General features: G+C 44.8%; 1 protein-coding gene across 2 annotated transcripts in view; it reads left to right on the forward strand.

Annotated features, from left to right (window-relative positions):
* Nucleotides 1–298: 298 nt before the first annotated feature.
* MFGE8 (milk fat globule EGF and factor V/VIII domain containing) overlaps nucleotides 299–15,203 on the forward strand; it is a 40,275-nt gene continuing 25,370 nt past the window's right edge. For both annotated transcript variants that reach the window (XM_069984748.1, XM_069984756.1), the window contains exon 1: nucleotides 299–457. In XM_069984748.1, coding sequence (XP_069840849.1) covers nucleotides 394–457 — 64 coding nt within the window. In that variant the 5' untranslated portion in view covers nucleotides 299–393. The remainder of the gene's footprint in view (nucleotides 458–15,203) is intronic.

Raw genomic sequence — 15,203 nt, forward strand, 5'->3', positions numbered from 1 at the left:
GTAATACAAAGGTGACTGATGGAAGGAGCAGTCAGTGGGAGAAGAGCAAGTGCCCCCTCCCCCCCAGGTGCACTGGTAAAGCTTGTTGCTTGGGGTGAGGCTGGAAGTTAGAGCCCTGGGTGACAGTGAGACAGACAATAACAGCAGCAGCATGGAGAGCAGACACAACAAGTCCCGGCACCCGCAGCAGCCTCCCCCTCCTCCCCCCTCCTCTCAGCTCCCTGTATCCACAGCTCAGCTGCCTCCTCTGCCTCACAACCCGCGCTGATTGGCCGAGCCCCGCGGTCACATGACTCTAAGCTGCAATCTCAGGCTCAGGGTACAGTCCCAGCGTGAAATCCTCCCGGAACAGCCGACACCGTACAGCAGCCTGGGAGCCGCGGAGCCCGCACCATGCACCGGCCCGGGACGCTTCTCACCACTTTCCTCACTTTCTGCGCTTTCCTCAGGGTGAAAGGTAAGTCTGGGTCATGTGACCTCTTCTATTTTTAGGTGCAGGGTCACTTCTTGGCAGGGACACCTATTTACTATCCATGTCATGGTGACTGTGCCCATTATAACTAGTGCCACTGTTCCCTGTACTAAGATAGATTGCAAGCTCTTGTGCCCAGTGTGCCCATCGCACAGTATATGGCTTTGACTTTTTAAAGTTGTATTTTTTAAGTTGTATTGATATTTAAAGGAACAATAATTAGTCTTCTTTTAATCTCCAGGTGAATGTAATCTATTATTCCCTGCTATCAGCCACTTTAGTGTACTAGAGTCTGACTAGTTATTCAGTGAGGTTACTTTCCATACAATTATTTACCCCAATACCTACTATGTAATATTATTTAGTAGCTATCAGGTAATTATAAGCCTTTTACTGTTAGCTTTACTGCCCCTTTAAATGCACTTTAAGGGTGTGTTCACATGTTCAGGTTTTTAATTGGAATTATTGAAGACAAAGCCAGGAATGACAGATCATAAATGGAGGACACGTATAAAGGAAATACTGAGACTTCTGCTATTTTTAGATCTATTCCTGGCTTTGTATTCAATATTTGCAATTTAAGAACCTTAACATGTGAACACACCCTAAGGAGTATCCCAGGACAGCCAGGGAATATAGATTTGGTATTGCAGGTGGAGACGCCTCATACGCCATTCAAGGCCTACAGCTACTGCCTTGTATTTCCAAGTGTAAGGATTCAGTGTCGGCATAATCTGCTATCTGCAGCCAAGTCATTTAATGTGATCACACCCACCCCTGGATATTTGGGGAGCTTAGACTAATTGGAGCCCTGACACCATCTCTCACAGGCAGATAAGGAAGTGTGTTGATTTGTTACTTTGTTTATAGGTCGATCTAAGAAGGAACACCTATGTCCCAGTCTGGACGGGCTGCATGTAGATAAGCCCCGCCCACATGCAGCATGACTTATACTAGGATCATTCTGCAGTAGACGTCATAGCTGAACAGGTTAAAGCAGGGCTCTCCAGATGTTGCAGAACTACACTAGTTGTAATACTGTCACAGGTTGGGAAACGACTGGGTTAAAGCGAATTTGATGTTACACAGCCACTCTTATCATTTGCAACTATGTATATAACTTTTTATGCAGACCTGGATGTATGCAGACCTTTTTTTTTTTTTTTTTACCTTCCACTACAGTGAACCTAGAATGGCAGATAACAGAGAACAATAAATTGCAATGAACTGAACTGCAAATTAAGGGCTAAACTTTACCCAGTTAGGGTCCTTTTACACAGAAAGATTATCTGCCTAAGATTTGAAGCCAAAGCCAGGAATGGATTTGAAAGAGGAGAAATCTCAGACTTTTCTTTATGACTTGTTCTCTGTTTATAGTCTGTTTCTGGCTTTGGCTTCAAATCTTTGGCAGATAATCTTTCTGTGTAAATGGACCCATAAACTATCCTATAGACAATGACTGAATAATAGGACTATCCCTAGAAAAAGAAATGGAATTAGTGGGATATTTATTTCCATGTTACTTGCTGGAATGAATATTGTGACTAGACATGTGCAAGCAATGGAGCTGCTAGAAGTAGAGACTATATGGCTGGATCTCCGATGGGAGAGGGAGTTTTCACCAGTGGGAGTTTGTTTTCTAGCATCACTGACATCTAATGGGCGTTGTGTGCAGGAGAATGAGATCATGCTAGAAGCCAAGCAGCCTATAGGAGCAGATCAGCAAGCAGCGACCTGATATTCTGCTTAGTAATACAGTGATATATGCTGGATCTGTGCTTTCTGATTCTAGGAACCAATAGAACAATGTGCCAGTGTAACACGCTGATAACATACCCACCGGGTACAACTTCCCTTGTTTCTCCTCGATTACAATCGACCATTGTTTAACAGGTTATGTAAATATTGTCTGATCTGTTACCTATTGTGGTGAACCCTAATAGCCCAAGTCTAGACTGTAAGAGCCATTCAATGGCATTACCGACCTCTAATTCACTTAGGTCCCTCATTTATATAACAGTTATCCCAATATCCACATTTGTGTCTTAGGTGTCCTCATTCCGATGTTACCTGTATAGATTCTAGAAGTAAAATAAATGCTTCGGAGCCACAGTAATGTCTATATGGCGATTTGCATACATTGCTTTCCTTTAATACACTTAGTGCCTTTAGTTGACCATATACTAACCATTCCCTGCCTTCCCTAAAGCCATTATTACACAGGTCAATGAACTTGTTGGCAGAATCCATCAGACTCAGTGGAACCTGCTATCTAACGTTTATGTCCTGTGTTTAATGAGGGGGAGAAATAAACTAAACTTCCTGCACCAAAAACTGCAATTTGATGTACATAACCTTTCTACACACTTCTTAGACATTTCTGGGGGAAATCTATTAAAACTTACCGACCATTATCTGTAAATTATCAATACAAATCAATGACTGTAATGGCTGACCAGATTTAGGCTCTCATCCACCATGCTGGATTTTTAAAAACAAGGTTTGTCACGAATGTCGTCATTCAGCTAGTTCACCTGCACAAGATCACTGTGAGCTTTAAAGTGACTCTCTACCCACAATTCGACCACCCCAAACCGCCTATGCAGTGTTTAGACAGGTGATGAATGAGAAAAATCCTGCCCGGGGGCATTTTTAATGATGGGGGGGCAGGACAGAGGGGCGTCACAGACCTAGGGCATGCATACTGTAGGACACACCAATTTGACACAGGGCTGCAAGTTTAAAAGTTGTTTTTAGGACAATAACTGCATCACCTGCCCAATGGACCGTAGGATAGATCTTGGATTAAAAGCATGCTGGGAGTTGCAGTTTTGTCACCTCAAAGGGCAACAGGTTGGAGACCATTACCATAGAGAATGTACTAAAGCAATAAACACAATAGAGGGGTTGCAGTAGGGATATGACTTTCCCATGACTAGCAGGCAGTGCAGTAGAGCCATACCCATAGAGGTATGTAAGAATCGTTGATGTCCATACATTGTGTTCCCCATTTATCACTAGTACACAGGTGTTCTTCACCTTCATCAGTTTTCGCATCTGCATGGAGAGGCACTCTATGTATTCAGTCCAAGCTGTTTGCATTGGCACTTTGTTTCTGCTTAAAGAGATTTTCCCACAATAACACATTAGGGAGTTGTTATTTATGACACGTATATATATATATAATATTTGTTACATACCAGACTGTTTAGAGGCTCACATTCACTGACATGGACAGAACACATGTAGAAGTTTATACATAGGTAGGAGTCTGAATATTAGGATGGGACAATTTCCCTTGACAAGGTTGATTCACCAAGGATTTGTTACTTTTGCTAAGTAAACCTAATTTTATTTATATAGCGACAACATATTCCACAGCACTTTACATAGACAAGACAAGACATTACAGAGATACACACATAATCATCAAGTCAAACAAGAGGAATAAGGCCAAGAGCTTACAATCTACAAGAGGTTTGGAGACAAAAGGAAGAGGCAGTAAAGTGTTTTATTTCTCCAATGCTCCATCTTTTTAAATAGCATAGTGCAAGGGAGGATGGGTAAACCTGATAACCCTGCTTGAAAAGATGAATTTTCAGGGCACGTGTGAAGGTATTGAGTATTGGAGGAGTCTGACTTTCCGAGGTAATGTATTCCAGAGAACTGGTGCAGCTCAGGTAAAGTGATGGGAGTGAGAGGTGCAGACAGCTTTACTTGTTAGGCTCAGTTCCTATGTTGTTTTGACTGTCTGTTTGGTAGATGCATCAGGAAAGCTCCTACCACACACACCAAGTGTATTCTAGGCCACCCTGCATCCAGTGTATTTGCTAAGCTGCTATGCATTGGCACATATAGAAAATAGCATAGTCTCCGAATTCAGTGGCTGGTCTGTGCCGCAGTGTAGCTGCTGTACAGTGGCATATGTCAGACATATACCGAGGAACAGTCCTATATACCACTGACGGAAGAAAAAACAGCATGGTTTAGTTCTAAGGTTGGTATTTTCTGTAAAAACATTATGTAAAACCACAGAAGAAATGATGCATGTTTCAGCAGGAAAGTTGCTAATGTCAGTGTTTTTTTTATTTATTTCATTTTTTTAATTTCCATTTTGTAACATGTAGACAATGACCACTATTTCCTCACGAAAAAAAAAAAAAATTAGAGGTTTAGGGTCCAGGCAATGTGCTGAAATTAAAAAATCAGGCTTATTTAGCCTACATGTAAAGTGAGGTGTCAGCGTTCATTCAATTCCAGTGCATTTCCAGGACAGTAGTGTATTCCTTATGGATAAATATGCTGTATGTGGACACAGAACTCACCATATATAGTTACCAAATTACAGTTTGTCCTAAGTTTCCGTATATAAAACAATACAGTTGTCAGTATAGTGTTGTCAGTAAAGTCACGTCCCCATAAACCTTTTGTTCTCATACAGCTGCAGCTTTATCACAGGGTTATACTGGGTATTTCAGGGTTCTAAAGATACAACAGCTACGCTTGCTCCCTTGTCCTGTGTTGTACCGTACCAAAAAGTAGTTTACACTGTAATTGTTACACGTGTAATAGTCATATACGCGTGTAATAGTCCTTGATGTTTGCTTAAGGCAATGATCAGCTGACATGAACGATATCGGCTGATCGTTGCAGTCATTTGTCTTTCAAAGACAAAGAAAGAAAGACAGACAAACGACTAATATAGCAATGATCTGCTGCCGTCGCTCTGTGTAATAGGAGCGTCGGCAGAAGACAGCTGCTATCTACTATGGGCTGCCCGGACGATCTAGCAATCACCTGGGCAGGCCCCCCCTGCACTTACCCGTTCGCTGCCAACGCATGTAATAGCAACGACAGCGAGCAGGGAATGAGGAGCAGACAAGCGCTGACCGTGTAATAGGGGCTTAAGAAACATTTAGTAAGCAGATTAAAGGGGTTATCCAGCTCTACAAAAACATGGCCACTTTTCCCCCTACTGTTGTTTCCAGTTCAGGTGTGGTTTGCAATTAAGCTCCATTTACTTCAATGGAACTGAGTTTCAAAACCCCACCCAAACAGGAGACAACAGTAGGGGGAAAGTGGCCATGTTTTTGTAGCGCTGGATAACCCCTTTAACCCCTTAAGGACAGAGCCTGAAATGGCCTTAATGACAGAGACAAATTTTATGAATATGACCAGTGTCACTTTATTCATTAATAACTTCGGGAGGCTTTTACCTATCCGGCTGATTCTGAGATTGTTTTCTCGTGACATATTGTACTTTACATTTCTGGTAAATTGGAGTCAATACTCATAACGAATCTTTATGAAAAAACCCCAAATAATGTGAAAAAATGCATTTTTCCAACTTTGAAACTTTTTTGCGTATACAGAAAATGGTTATACCACATAAATTATATATTAAATAGCATTAGCAACATGTCTACTTTATGTTGGCGGCATTTATTAAACGATCTTTCATTTTTTTTTAGACAATAGGAAGCTTAAAACATTAGCAGCAAATTTCCAAATTTTCAGTAAAATTTCAAAATCAGATATTTTTAGGGACCTGTTCAGGTTTAGGCTATGTTCACACTACGTATATTTGAGGCTGTATGTTTGAGGCTGTATAGCAACCAAAACAAGGAGTGGATTGAAAACACAGAAAGGATCTGTTCACATAATGTTGTAATTGAGTGGATGGCCGTCATTTAATGGCAAATATTTGCTGTTATTTTAAAACAACGGCTGTCATATTGAAATAATGGCAGTTATTTACCGTTATATGGCGGCCATCCACTCAATTTCACCATTGTGTGAACAGATCCTTTCTGTGTTTTTAATCCACTCCTGGTTTTGGTTGCTATGAGGACCTGACATGAGGACCAAATATACATAGTGTGAACCCAGCCTTAAAGTGTATTTGAGGGGCCTGTATGTTAGAAAGCCCCACAAATCACCCCATTTCAGAAACTGCACCCCCCACACTCTGCAAAAGCATATCCAGAAAGTGTTTTAACCCTTTAGGGGAGTCACAGAAATAAAAGCTAAGTGTGTAAGAAATTTGAAAATTTTAATTTTCTGTGCAGAGATTTTATTGTAATCCAATATTTTTCATAATTATAAACCTATTACCAGAGAATTGCACCCCAATAATTATTGCCCCGTTTCTGCAGTTTATAGAAATACCCCATATGTGGCCCTATTGCGCTATTTGACGCAACCACAAGCCTCAGATACAAAGGAGCGCCTAGTGAATTTCAACGCCTCCGTTATATTTGGTCATTTCTGACTGTACTACTTCAGGTTGGCAGAGGCTCTGGGGTGCCAAAACCTAAAAAACGCCCCTAAAGGGACAACATTTAGAAAACTACACCCCTCAAGGAATGTAACAAGGGGTGCGGTGAGCATTTGGACCCCACAGGTGTTTCACAGATTTTCCGAACAATATGGCGTGAAAAAAGAAAAATTTATTTTTTACACTAAAACGTTGTTCTAGCCTTCAATTTTTCATTTTCTTAAAGGGATAAGAGGGAAAAAAGAAACAAAATGTGTAGCGCAGTTTCTCCCGAGTACGGAAATACCCCACATGTGGCGATAAAGTGCCAATTGGGCGCAGGACGAGCCTCCAAAGGGAAGGAGCGCCAATTGGCTTTTGGAAGCTGAATTTCACTGGAAAGGATTTCAAGGGCCATGTCGCATTTACAGAGCCCTCGTGCTGCCAAGACACTGGAAACCCCCCACAAGATTCTGGAAACTACACCCCTCAAGGAATCTAACAAGGGGGGCAGTGAGCATATGGACCCCACTGGTGACGGGCACAAATGTGGAACAATGTGACGTAAAAGTAAAAAATTTAATTTTTTGACTTTCATGGCACAAATGTGCCCGTCATCAAGGGGTCCATATCCTCACTGCACCCCTTGTTAGATTCCTTGAGGGGTGCAGTTTCCAGAATGGGGTCACTTGTGGGGGGTTTCCAGTGTTTTGGCAGCACAAGGGCTCTGTAAATGCGACATGGCGTTCATCATCCATTCTAGCCAAATCCAACCTCCAAAATCCAAATGGCGCTCCTTCCCTTTGGAGGCTTGCCCTGCGCCCACATGGCGCTTTATGTCCACATGTGGGGTATTTACGGACTCGGGGGAAATTGCTCTACACATATTGTGTGTTTTTTTTCTCTTTTAACCCCTTGTGAAAATGATAAATTCAAGGCTAAACCAACATTATAGTGTAAAAAATGTAATATTTCATTTTCACGCCACATTGTTCCACATTTGTGCCCGTCACCAGTGGGGTCCATATGCTCACTACACCCCTTGTTACATTCCTTGAGGGGTGTAGTTTCCATAATGGGGTCACTTGTGGGGGGTTTCAACTGTCTTGGCAACACAGAGGCCTTTTGAATGCAACATGGCCCCTCGAAATCCATTCCATCCAAATCCAGCCTTCAAAAACGAAATGGCGCTCCTTCCCTTCGGAGGCTTACCCTGCACCCGCGTGGCACTTTATGTCCACATATGGGGTATTTCCGTACTCAGGGGAAATTGCTCTACACATTTATTGTTTTTTTTTATCTTTTAGCCCCTTGTGAAAATGAAAAAATCATGACAAGATTAATGATTTAGAGTAAAAATTTAACAAAAATTACACTAAATGTTGGTCTAGCCTTGATTTTTTTCCATTTCCACAAGGGGTTAAAAAAGAAAATGAACACAAAACGTGTAGGGTAGTTTCCCCTGAGTACGAAAATACCCCACATGTGGACATAATGTGCCATATGGGCACAGGGCAAGTCACCAAAAGGACAGAGCGCCATTTAGAGGCTGGAATGGAGGATGGAGGCCATGTTGCAATTACAAAGCTCCTGTGCTGCCAGGTCAGTAGAAACCCCCGACAAGTGACCCCATTATGGAAACTACACCCCATAAGGAATCTAACAAGGGGTGCAGTGAGGATATGGACCCCACTGGTGACAGACACTTACGTAGAACATGTGCCGAGAAAATAAAAAATACCATTTTTTTTCATTTTCACGTCCCAAATGTGGCCGTCACCAGGGGGCCATATCCCCGCTGCCCCCCTTGTTAGATTCCTTATGGGGTGTAGTTTCCAGAATGGGGTCACTTGTGGGGGGTTTCTACTGTCCTGGCCGCACAGAGGCTTTGTAATGGCATCATGGCATCCTCTAATGGGAATGGCGGCCATACCTACTTAGCTGGGGAAAAGGGACAATTCTAATTTATTTGGGGGTATTAGGCCAATTATTGGTTTATAAGGTTGAAAATGACAGGTGTCCATAAAACTCAATCTGTGTTGATCCAGAGGAAGGAAAAAAAACCCTCATAAGGCAGACGATAGTAGCCTCATCACAGGGGAAAAATTCCTTCCCGACTCCATAATGGCGATCAGAATAATCCCTGGATCAACGTGACCCCTGAAATAGGAATAAGGGACAAAATTTAGATAATGTAGAACCCCAGTGACGTGTGGTGCGCCTTGGAGCGATCCAGTATGCAGAGGCCGGGGTGATCAGGACAGGTGTTACACTGGAAAATGGTGTCCTTCCTGATCCCCCTGTTACGCCACACTCTGCACTTCCTCTGGGGTCTCCTGTTTTCCAGTGTGGGGGACGTCACCTGGAAAATGTTGTCCTGGTGCGATACGGGGTCCTTCATATCCAGAAGCGCTGGGGCCGCTCCATGGCTGCTAAATATTAGGGCTCTATTACTGCTTCTGATATTTTCGTATCGTGCCGCAAGCTACAGGGCAGCGAGGGACCGGAAGAGGGGATGCTGGTATAAAAGTTATCCCCGTACAGGTGGTAACCTTTATCCAGCTGTGGGAAGATCAGTTCCCGGACGATCTTCCCACTTGTTCCGAGGATGGGGGGGGAGGGGGCATCTGGGGGCATCTAGGGGCTGGATTCGGGTGTCCCTTCCTACATACACTCTAAGGGTACGTGCACACTGCGGAATCGCGACAGATAACCCTTCGTGCATTCCGCAGTTGGCACCCGCCGGCTGACTAATGCAGGCGCACGTCTCCGTCCGTGTCATAGACTCCATTCTATGCACGGGCGGATTCCGCTCTCCTTCCAACGTATTCATTCTTTGGATGGACGACGGAATCCGCCCGTGCATAGAATGGAGTCTATGACACGGGTAGAGACATGCGCCCGCATCAGTCCGCCGGCGGGTGCCAGCTGCGGAATGCGCAAAGGGTTATCCTTCACCATTCCGCAGTGTGCACGTACCCTAAATCTGTAAGAGTACCCTGAGGTACGCTCACAGAGTTTATAGAATTTTACGCCATACCGTCATCTCTTATTGGGACGGTACTGGCGGAAAAGACGTGTCTGGGGGGCAGCGTACGCTACGCTACCCCCAGACACGTCACTGGATGATGAGGATGATGAGGATGAATGGAGGAAAGAAGGATCCCCCCATTCATCCTTACTGGCTGTTTCCGTTTCGGAGGCAATAATAACGTATCCCTCTGACGCCGAAAACACCCTGGGGGCCATCTTTATATGGGGATTGGTATATGGGGTATGTAGTGGTGTAGTCTCAAACTTTATTCAATGTAGTGTGGTGTAATGTAGTGTTTTTTACGTGTTTTTTTTTACAGTAAGTATAAAAAAAAAACCTACGCCAACAAAGAAGTTGCTGATAAATGCCGCACTTATGTGCGGCACTTATCAGCAGACCGTGGCAGTAGAATATAGAAAAAAAAACCCTACGCCAAAAAGGAGGAGTTGCTGATTAGCAGCGCACTTTCGTGCGATGCTGATCAACACTCAGCGGCGATAGGGTGCGGAAAATAGAAAAAAAAAAAAATTGGAAAAAAAACAAAAAACTTTTTCTACATTCTGAACATCCCTGTAGCTGCTGATAAGTGTATTACACATATCAGCCGCTAGAGGGCAGCAGAGCGCAAAATCCGGAAAATGACGAGGCTGGAGCCGAAAATAGCCGAAAGAAGACGACGGGGACCGCCGGAAAGACCCGAAGACCAAACGGAGTGACGGAGGACACCGCGAACCCGGAAGACGCCGATCAGGACCCCGGGACAGGTGAGTAATGTACAAATACCTGCTCTGGACCCCTCCGCTACCTAGCTGAGGGGTCCAGGGCAGGTATTTATTATTTTGTGGGACTCTGATCGCCGTGCCACCGGCCCGATCGCCGTGAACGGCCGGCCGTTCACAGCGATCGGGCCGGTGGCACGGTGACCACCATTACTTTTTACAGTAATGGCGGTCGGTGCCGTCCTCTGAATTGATCAGCCTATAGCGGCGATCGTAAGCACGGGGGGTGTTAACCACCCCCCGTGCCGAGAAGCTATGATGGCCTGCTATGATTTATAGCAGGCCATCTTCCCTGATCGCTGTGTGCGAACACGCAGCGATCGGGGAAACATCGGCCGTAAATTTAAGCCCTGATGCGCCAAGTACCAGGGCGCGAGGGCGTAAGTTTACGCCCGATGTCGTTAAGGGGTTAAAGGAGAAGTCCTGCAAAATTTTATTGTATATTGTATTGCCCCCCAAAAGTTATACAAATTACCAATGTACACTTATAACGGGAAATGCTTATAAAGTGTTTTCCCCTGCACTTACTACTGCATCAAGGCCTCACTTCCTGGATAAAATGGTGATGTCACGACCCGACTCCCAGAGCTGTGCTAGCTGTGGCTGCTAGAGAGGAGGATGGCAGAGGGATGCTCAGTGTCCCTCCAGTGCCCTGTGTCCCTCAGTGTCCCCCTGCCATCTTCCTCTCCAGCAGCCACAGCATGCACAGCTCTGGGAGTCGGGTCGTGACATCACCATTTTATCCAGGAAGTGAAGCCTTGATGCAGTAGTAAGTGCAGGGAAAAAAAATCACTTTATGTGCATTTCCCGTAATAAGTGTATATTGGGGATTTGTGTAACTTTTGGGGGGCAATACAATACTTTATTAAAAATTTTCGCTGGACTTTAAAGAGGACCTGTCACCCCCCGTGCCGGGGTGACAGGCTCCTGACCCCCTGCTAGATCCCCCTATACTCACCTCATTGCGCCGGGTCCCGCTTCCTGATGCGGTCGGGTCACGGAGATATCAGCTCCCGAAGCTGAGTCCGACGCTCATAGAGAATGAATGGGGAGTCCGATGCTCCGTCATTTTCTATGGGCATCGGATTCTCCTGTCAGCGCGTGCGCCGGGCTTCGGGAGCTGAAATCTCAGTCACCTGGCCGCATCAGGAAGCGGGACCCGGCGCGATTAGGTAAGTATAGGCGGGTGACAGGTTTACTTTAAAGCTCTGTTTACGTCTATCCTACAAACCTCCACTATTGGTGCTGTGTATTATTTTGTAGCAAGCATTCAAAAACATGGAAACCCAGTAGACCGCATTATAAATCAATGGGATCCACTGGCCTCCATTCAGAACTGTATTGCGTACTGTATAACACCGACTTGATCAGAGTTTTACATAGTAGAATGTGGAGAAGAAGATGAGAACTTGTTATTGAGCTGCATAAGTAATGAGTTTTTTATTTTTTATATGTAGTGAAGATTTCCCCAGATGTAAGGCTGCATATGCATATACAGTATATGTTGTTTATTTGCCCCAAAACATACAAAAAAAGGGAAAAAAGCACCATTTTGCATGGCTATCTGTATATGAAAACAGTCTGCTGCACTAGGTATTCTAGTGCTTACCATCCTTTGGCATCTGCCGGCTGAATGGAGTCCTATGGATACAGTTCACATGATGACAAAGCTTTTTCTGGACTATATACCAAACATGGGGTTTAAACGCAGTCCGCGGAGAGTCTTACTGTGGGAAAATTCCGATTGCATGTGTATTATCAGAACATTCATGCTGCTAGGGGGAACTGCTCCGACAATAACACTGTATACTGGAGAATGTGGCTTTTATAGTGATATTTGGTATGTCTCACAGCTGTCTTGGCCTCTACAAGGAAAGTGATGGCTCTACAGCTGTTTGCTCAGCTACTGAACAACCATATAAAACAATTCTTCTCACTTTCAGCAAGGACCCCGCTTTCCATCTATTAACAGAGGCTTTCCATTTATGAACATAGGTGTAGCTATAGGGTAGGGAGTGCAGAAGTAGCTGGGGTACCTGGGCCATGGTGCCATTCCCAGTACTAACACCAATAAGGCTGCATTCCCACGTTCCGTGATCCTAACGGATCACGGACGTAGACTGCATGTACTGGAGCCCCCCGCGCCCGGACAGCATCTGTAATTAGATGCTGGGAGCGGGGGAGACTCTATTCATAAGCGCCGCGCTGTAATGATGCAGCCGTGAGGTGCTGTTACTACAGCGCGACGCTTATGAATACAGTCTCTCCCGCTCCCAGCATCTAATTACAGATGCTGGCCGGGCGGGGGGGGGGGGGGGGGGCTCCATTACATGCATTCCACGTCCGTGATCCGTCAGGATCACGGAATGTGGGAATGCAGCCTAAGTATACTGAATTTCCCATAATAGGTGGGGGGCCCTGTAACTGTTTTAGGAGCTTCAAGGTATAGTACAGGGAAATGTACCAACCTTTAATTACCACACCACTGTCCACCACCACTTACCACTTTGCTCTCTACCTTTGTACCAATCTTTGCTGGTAGAGATCTATGGAGCAAAAGCAAACACTGGCTGTCGCCATATTAGGGCCCGTTCACACTATGGAATCTGCGCCGAAATTCCGTGTGGAACCCCAGAGAGGCATGGAGAGTAAAGGCACGCGAGCCCTCCTATTCAAACAGATGTAAGGCAGGATTCAGTGCCAAAGTCCACACGTGGGGAGTTCCCCACAGAATTTCGCTACTGATTCTGTAGTTTGAACGGACCCTTTGCTGTACCCTCTGCTATGCAGGACTGGTCAGCGCCCACATCTGCCAATAGAAGTATTTCCAAATAGTTATATGGTATACTGCAAGACAAGGTTCCTTTGGCTGATTTTTTTAGCTATTGTGGCAATAGATTTTTTTTTTTTAATCAGAGAACAGAGACTGATACATGTATTGCGAGTTGCTGTGAATGCAATTCCCCAATACACAAAGATGTTTATTCACTTTGAAGACTTTGTCTCCCTTTGTTATCCCCCGCATCCTGTCAGCAAGGGTATATAACACAAGTTGAAAGACATAAAAATAACTTGCAGAGCAGTGATAGCATTTCCCAAGAAACATGCTTACTGTTTAGAAACGTTCTCTTTATGTTTTTGCTGTAGAACAAGAGAACACCGCAGGACCTTGAAATAGCTGCAAACAATTGTCCATCTATAATAGACAGTGCGCCCTTTATATCCTGATATAAAGGCCTCATCTTCACTGAATTCATTACAGCTAAAATTATTTAGGTCAGTGGTCAATTTCAGCCAAAATGAATGTTGGGTGAAATTTACTTATGTACAAAATATCTTTTAGCCATCCAGATGACAGACCACCATCAGCTGGAAAGAGGTGGCCCGCGGTTTTATATCATTGTCCAATAGTCACTGGTCCTGATTGTGCTTTAAGGAGAAGTCTGGCAAAGATTTTTTATTAAAGTATTGTATTGCCCCCCAAAAGTTATACAAATCACTAATATACATTTATTATGGGAAATGTTTATAAAGTGCTTTTTTCCCTGCACTTACTACTGCATCAAGGCTTCACTTCCTGGATAAAATGGTGATGTCACGACCCGACTCCCAGAGCTGTGCGGGCTGTGGCTGCTGGAGAGGATGATGGCAGAGGGACACTGAAGGACACAGGGCACTGGAGGGACACTGAGCATCCCCCTGCCATCATCCTCTCCAGCAGCCACAGCCCGCACAGCTCTGGGAGTCGGGTCGTGACATCACCATTTTATCCAGGAAGTGAAGCCTTGATGCAGTAGTAATTGCTGGGAAAAAATGCACTTAATAAGCATTTCCTGTAATAAGTGTATAATGGGGCAATACAATAGTTTAATAAACATTTTCACAGGACTTCTCCTTTAAAGGGAACCTGTCACCCCCCGTGCCGGGGTGACAGGCTCCCGACCCCCCGTTAGAGACCCCTATACTTACCTCATCCCGCCGGGTCCCGCTTCTGGATTCGGTCGGGTCCCGGAGATCTCAGCCGCTGCAGCCCGGCGCGCGCGCTGACAGATGAGTCCAACGCTCATAGAGAATGACGGAGCGCTGGACTCTCCTGTCATTCTCTATGGGTGTTGGACTCATCTCTCAGCGCGCGCGCCGGGCTGCAGCGGCTGAGATCTCCGGGACCCGACCGAATCCAGAAGCGGGACCCGGCGGGATGAGGTAAGTATAGGGGTCTCTAACGGGGGGTCGGGAGCCTGTCACCCCGGTACGGGGGGTGACAGGTTCCCTTTAATGCTGCGTTTACACGGAGCGATAATTCGCCCAATTGAACGGTTAACGATTTCAAAGTAAGGATGTGTTTTTTTTGTTTTTTTTTTACGATCAGCATTTAGACAGAACAATATATCGTTTGGAAAAATCGTCATTGCAATCATTTTAGGATCGCTTAAGCCCATCTTACACACAGGGTGAATCGGTGACAGACTGTTTACACGAAGCGATCTAAGAATTTTTAGCCAACGACGATTTGAGAACATATTAAAAGATCAAAGTGAATTATTTCTCGCTTGTCGCTTGATCGTTCACTGTGTTTACACGAGCCGATTATCGCTCAAATGCGATTGTTATCACGAAAATTTGAACGATAATCGTTCCGTGTAAACGCACCATAACTTTGTG

The sequence above is a fragment of the Dendropsophus ebraccatus genome, chromosome 1, assembly GCF_027789765.1.
Source record: "Dendropsophus ebraccatus isolate aDenEbr1 chromosome 1, aDenEbr1.pat, whole genome shotgun sequence".
NCBI lineage: Eukaryota > Metazoa > Chordata > Amphibia > Anura > Hylidae > Dendropsophus > Dendropsophus ebraccatus.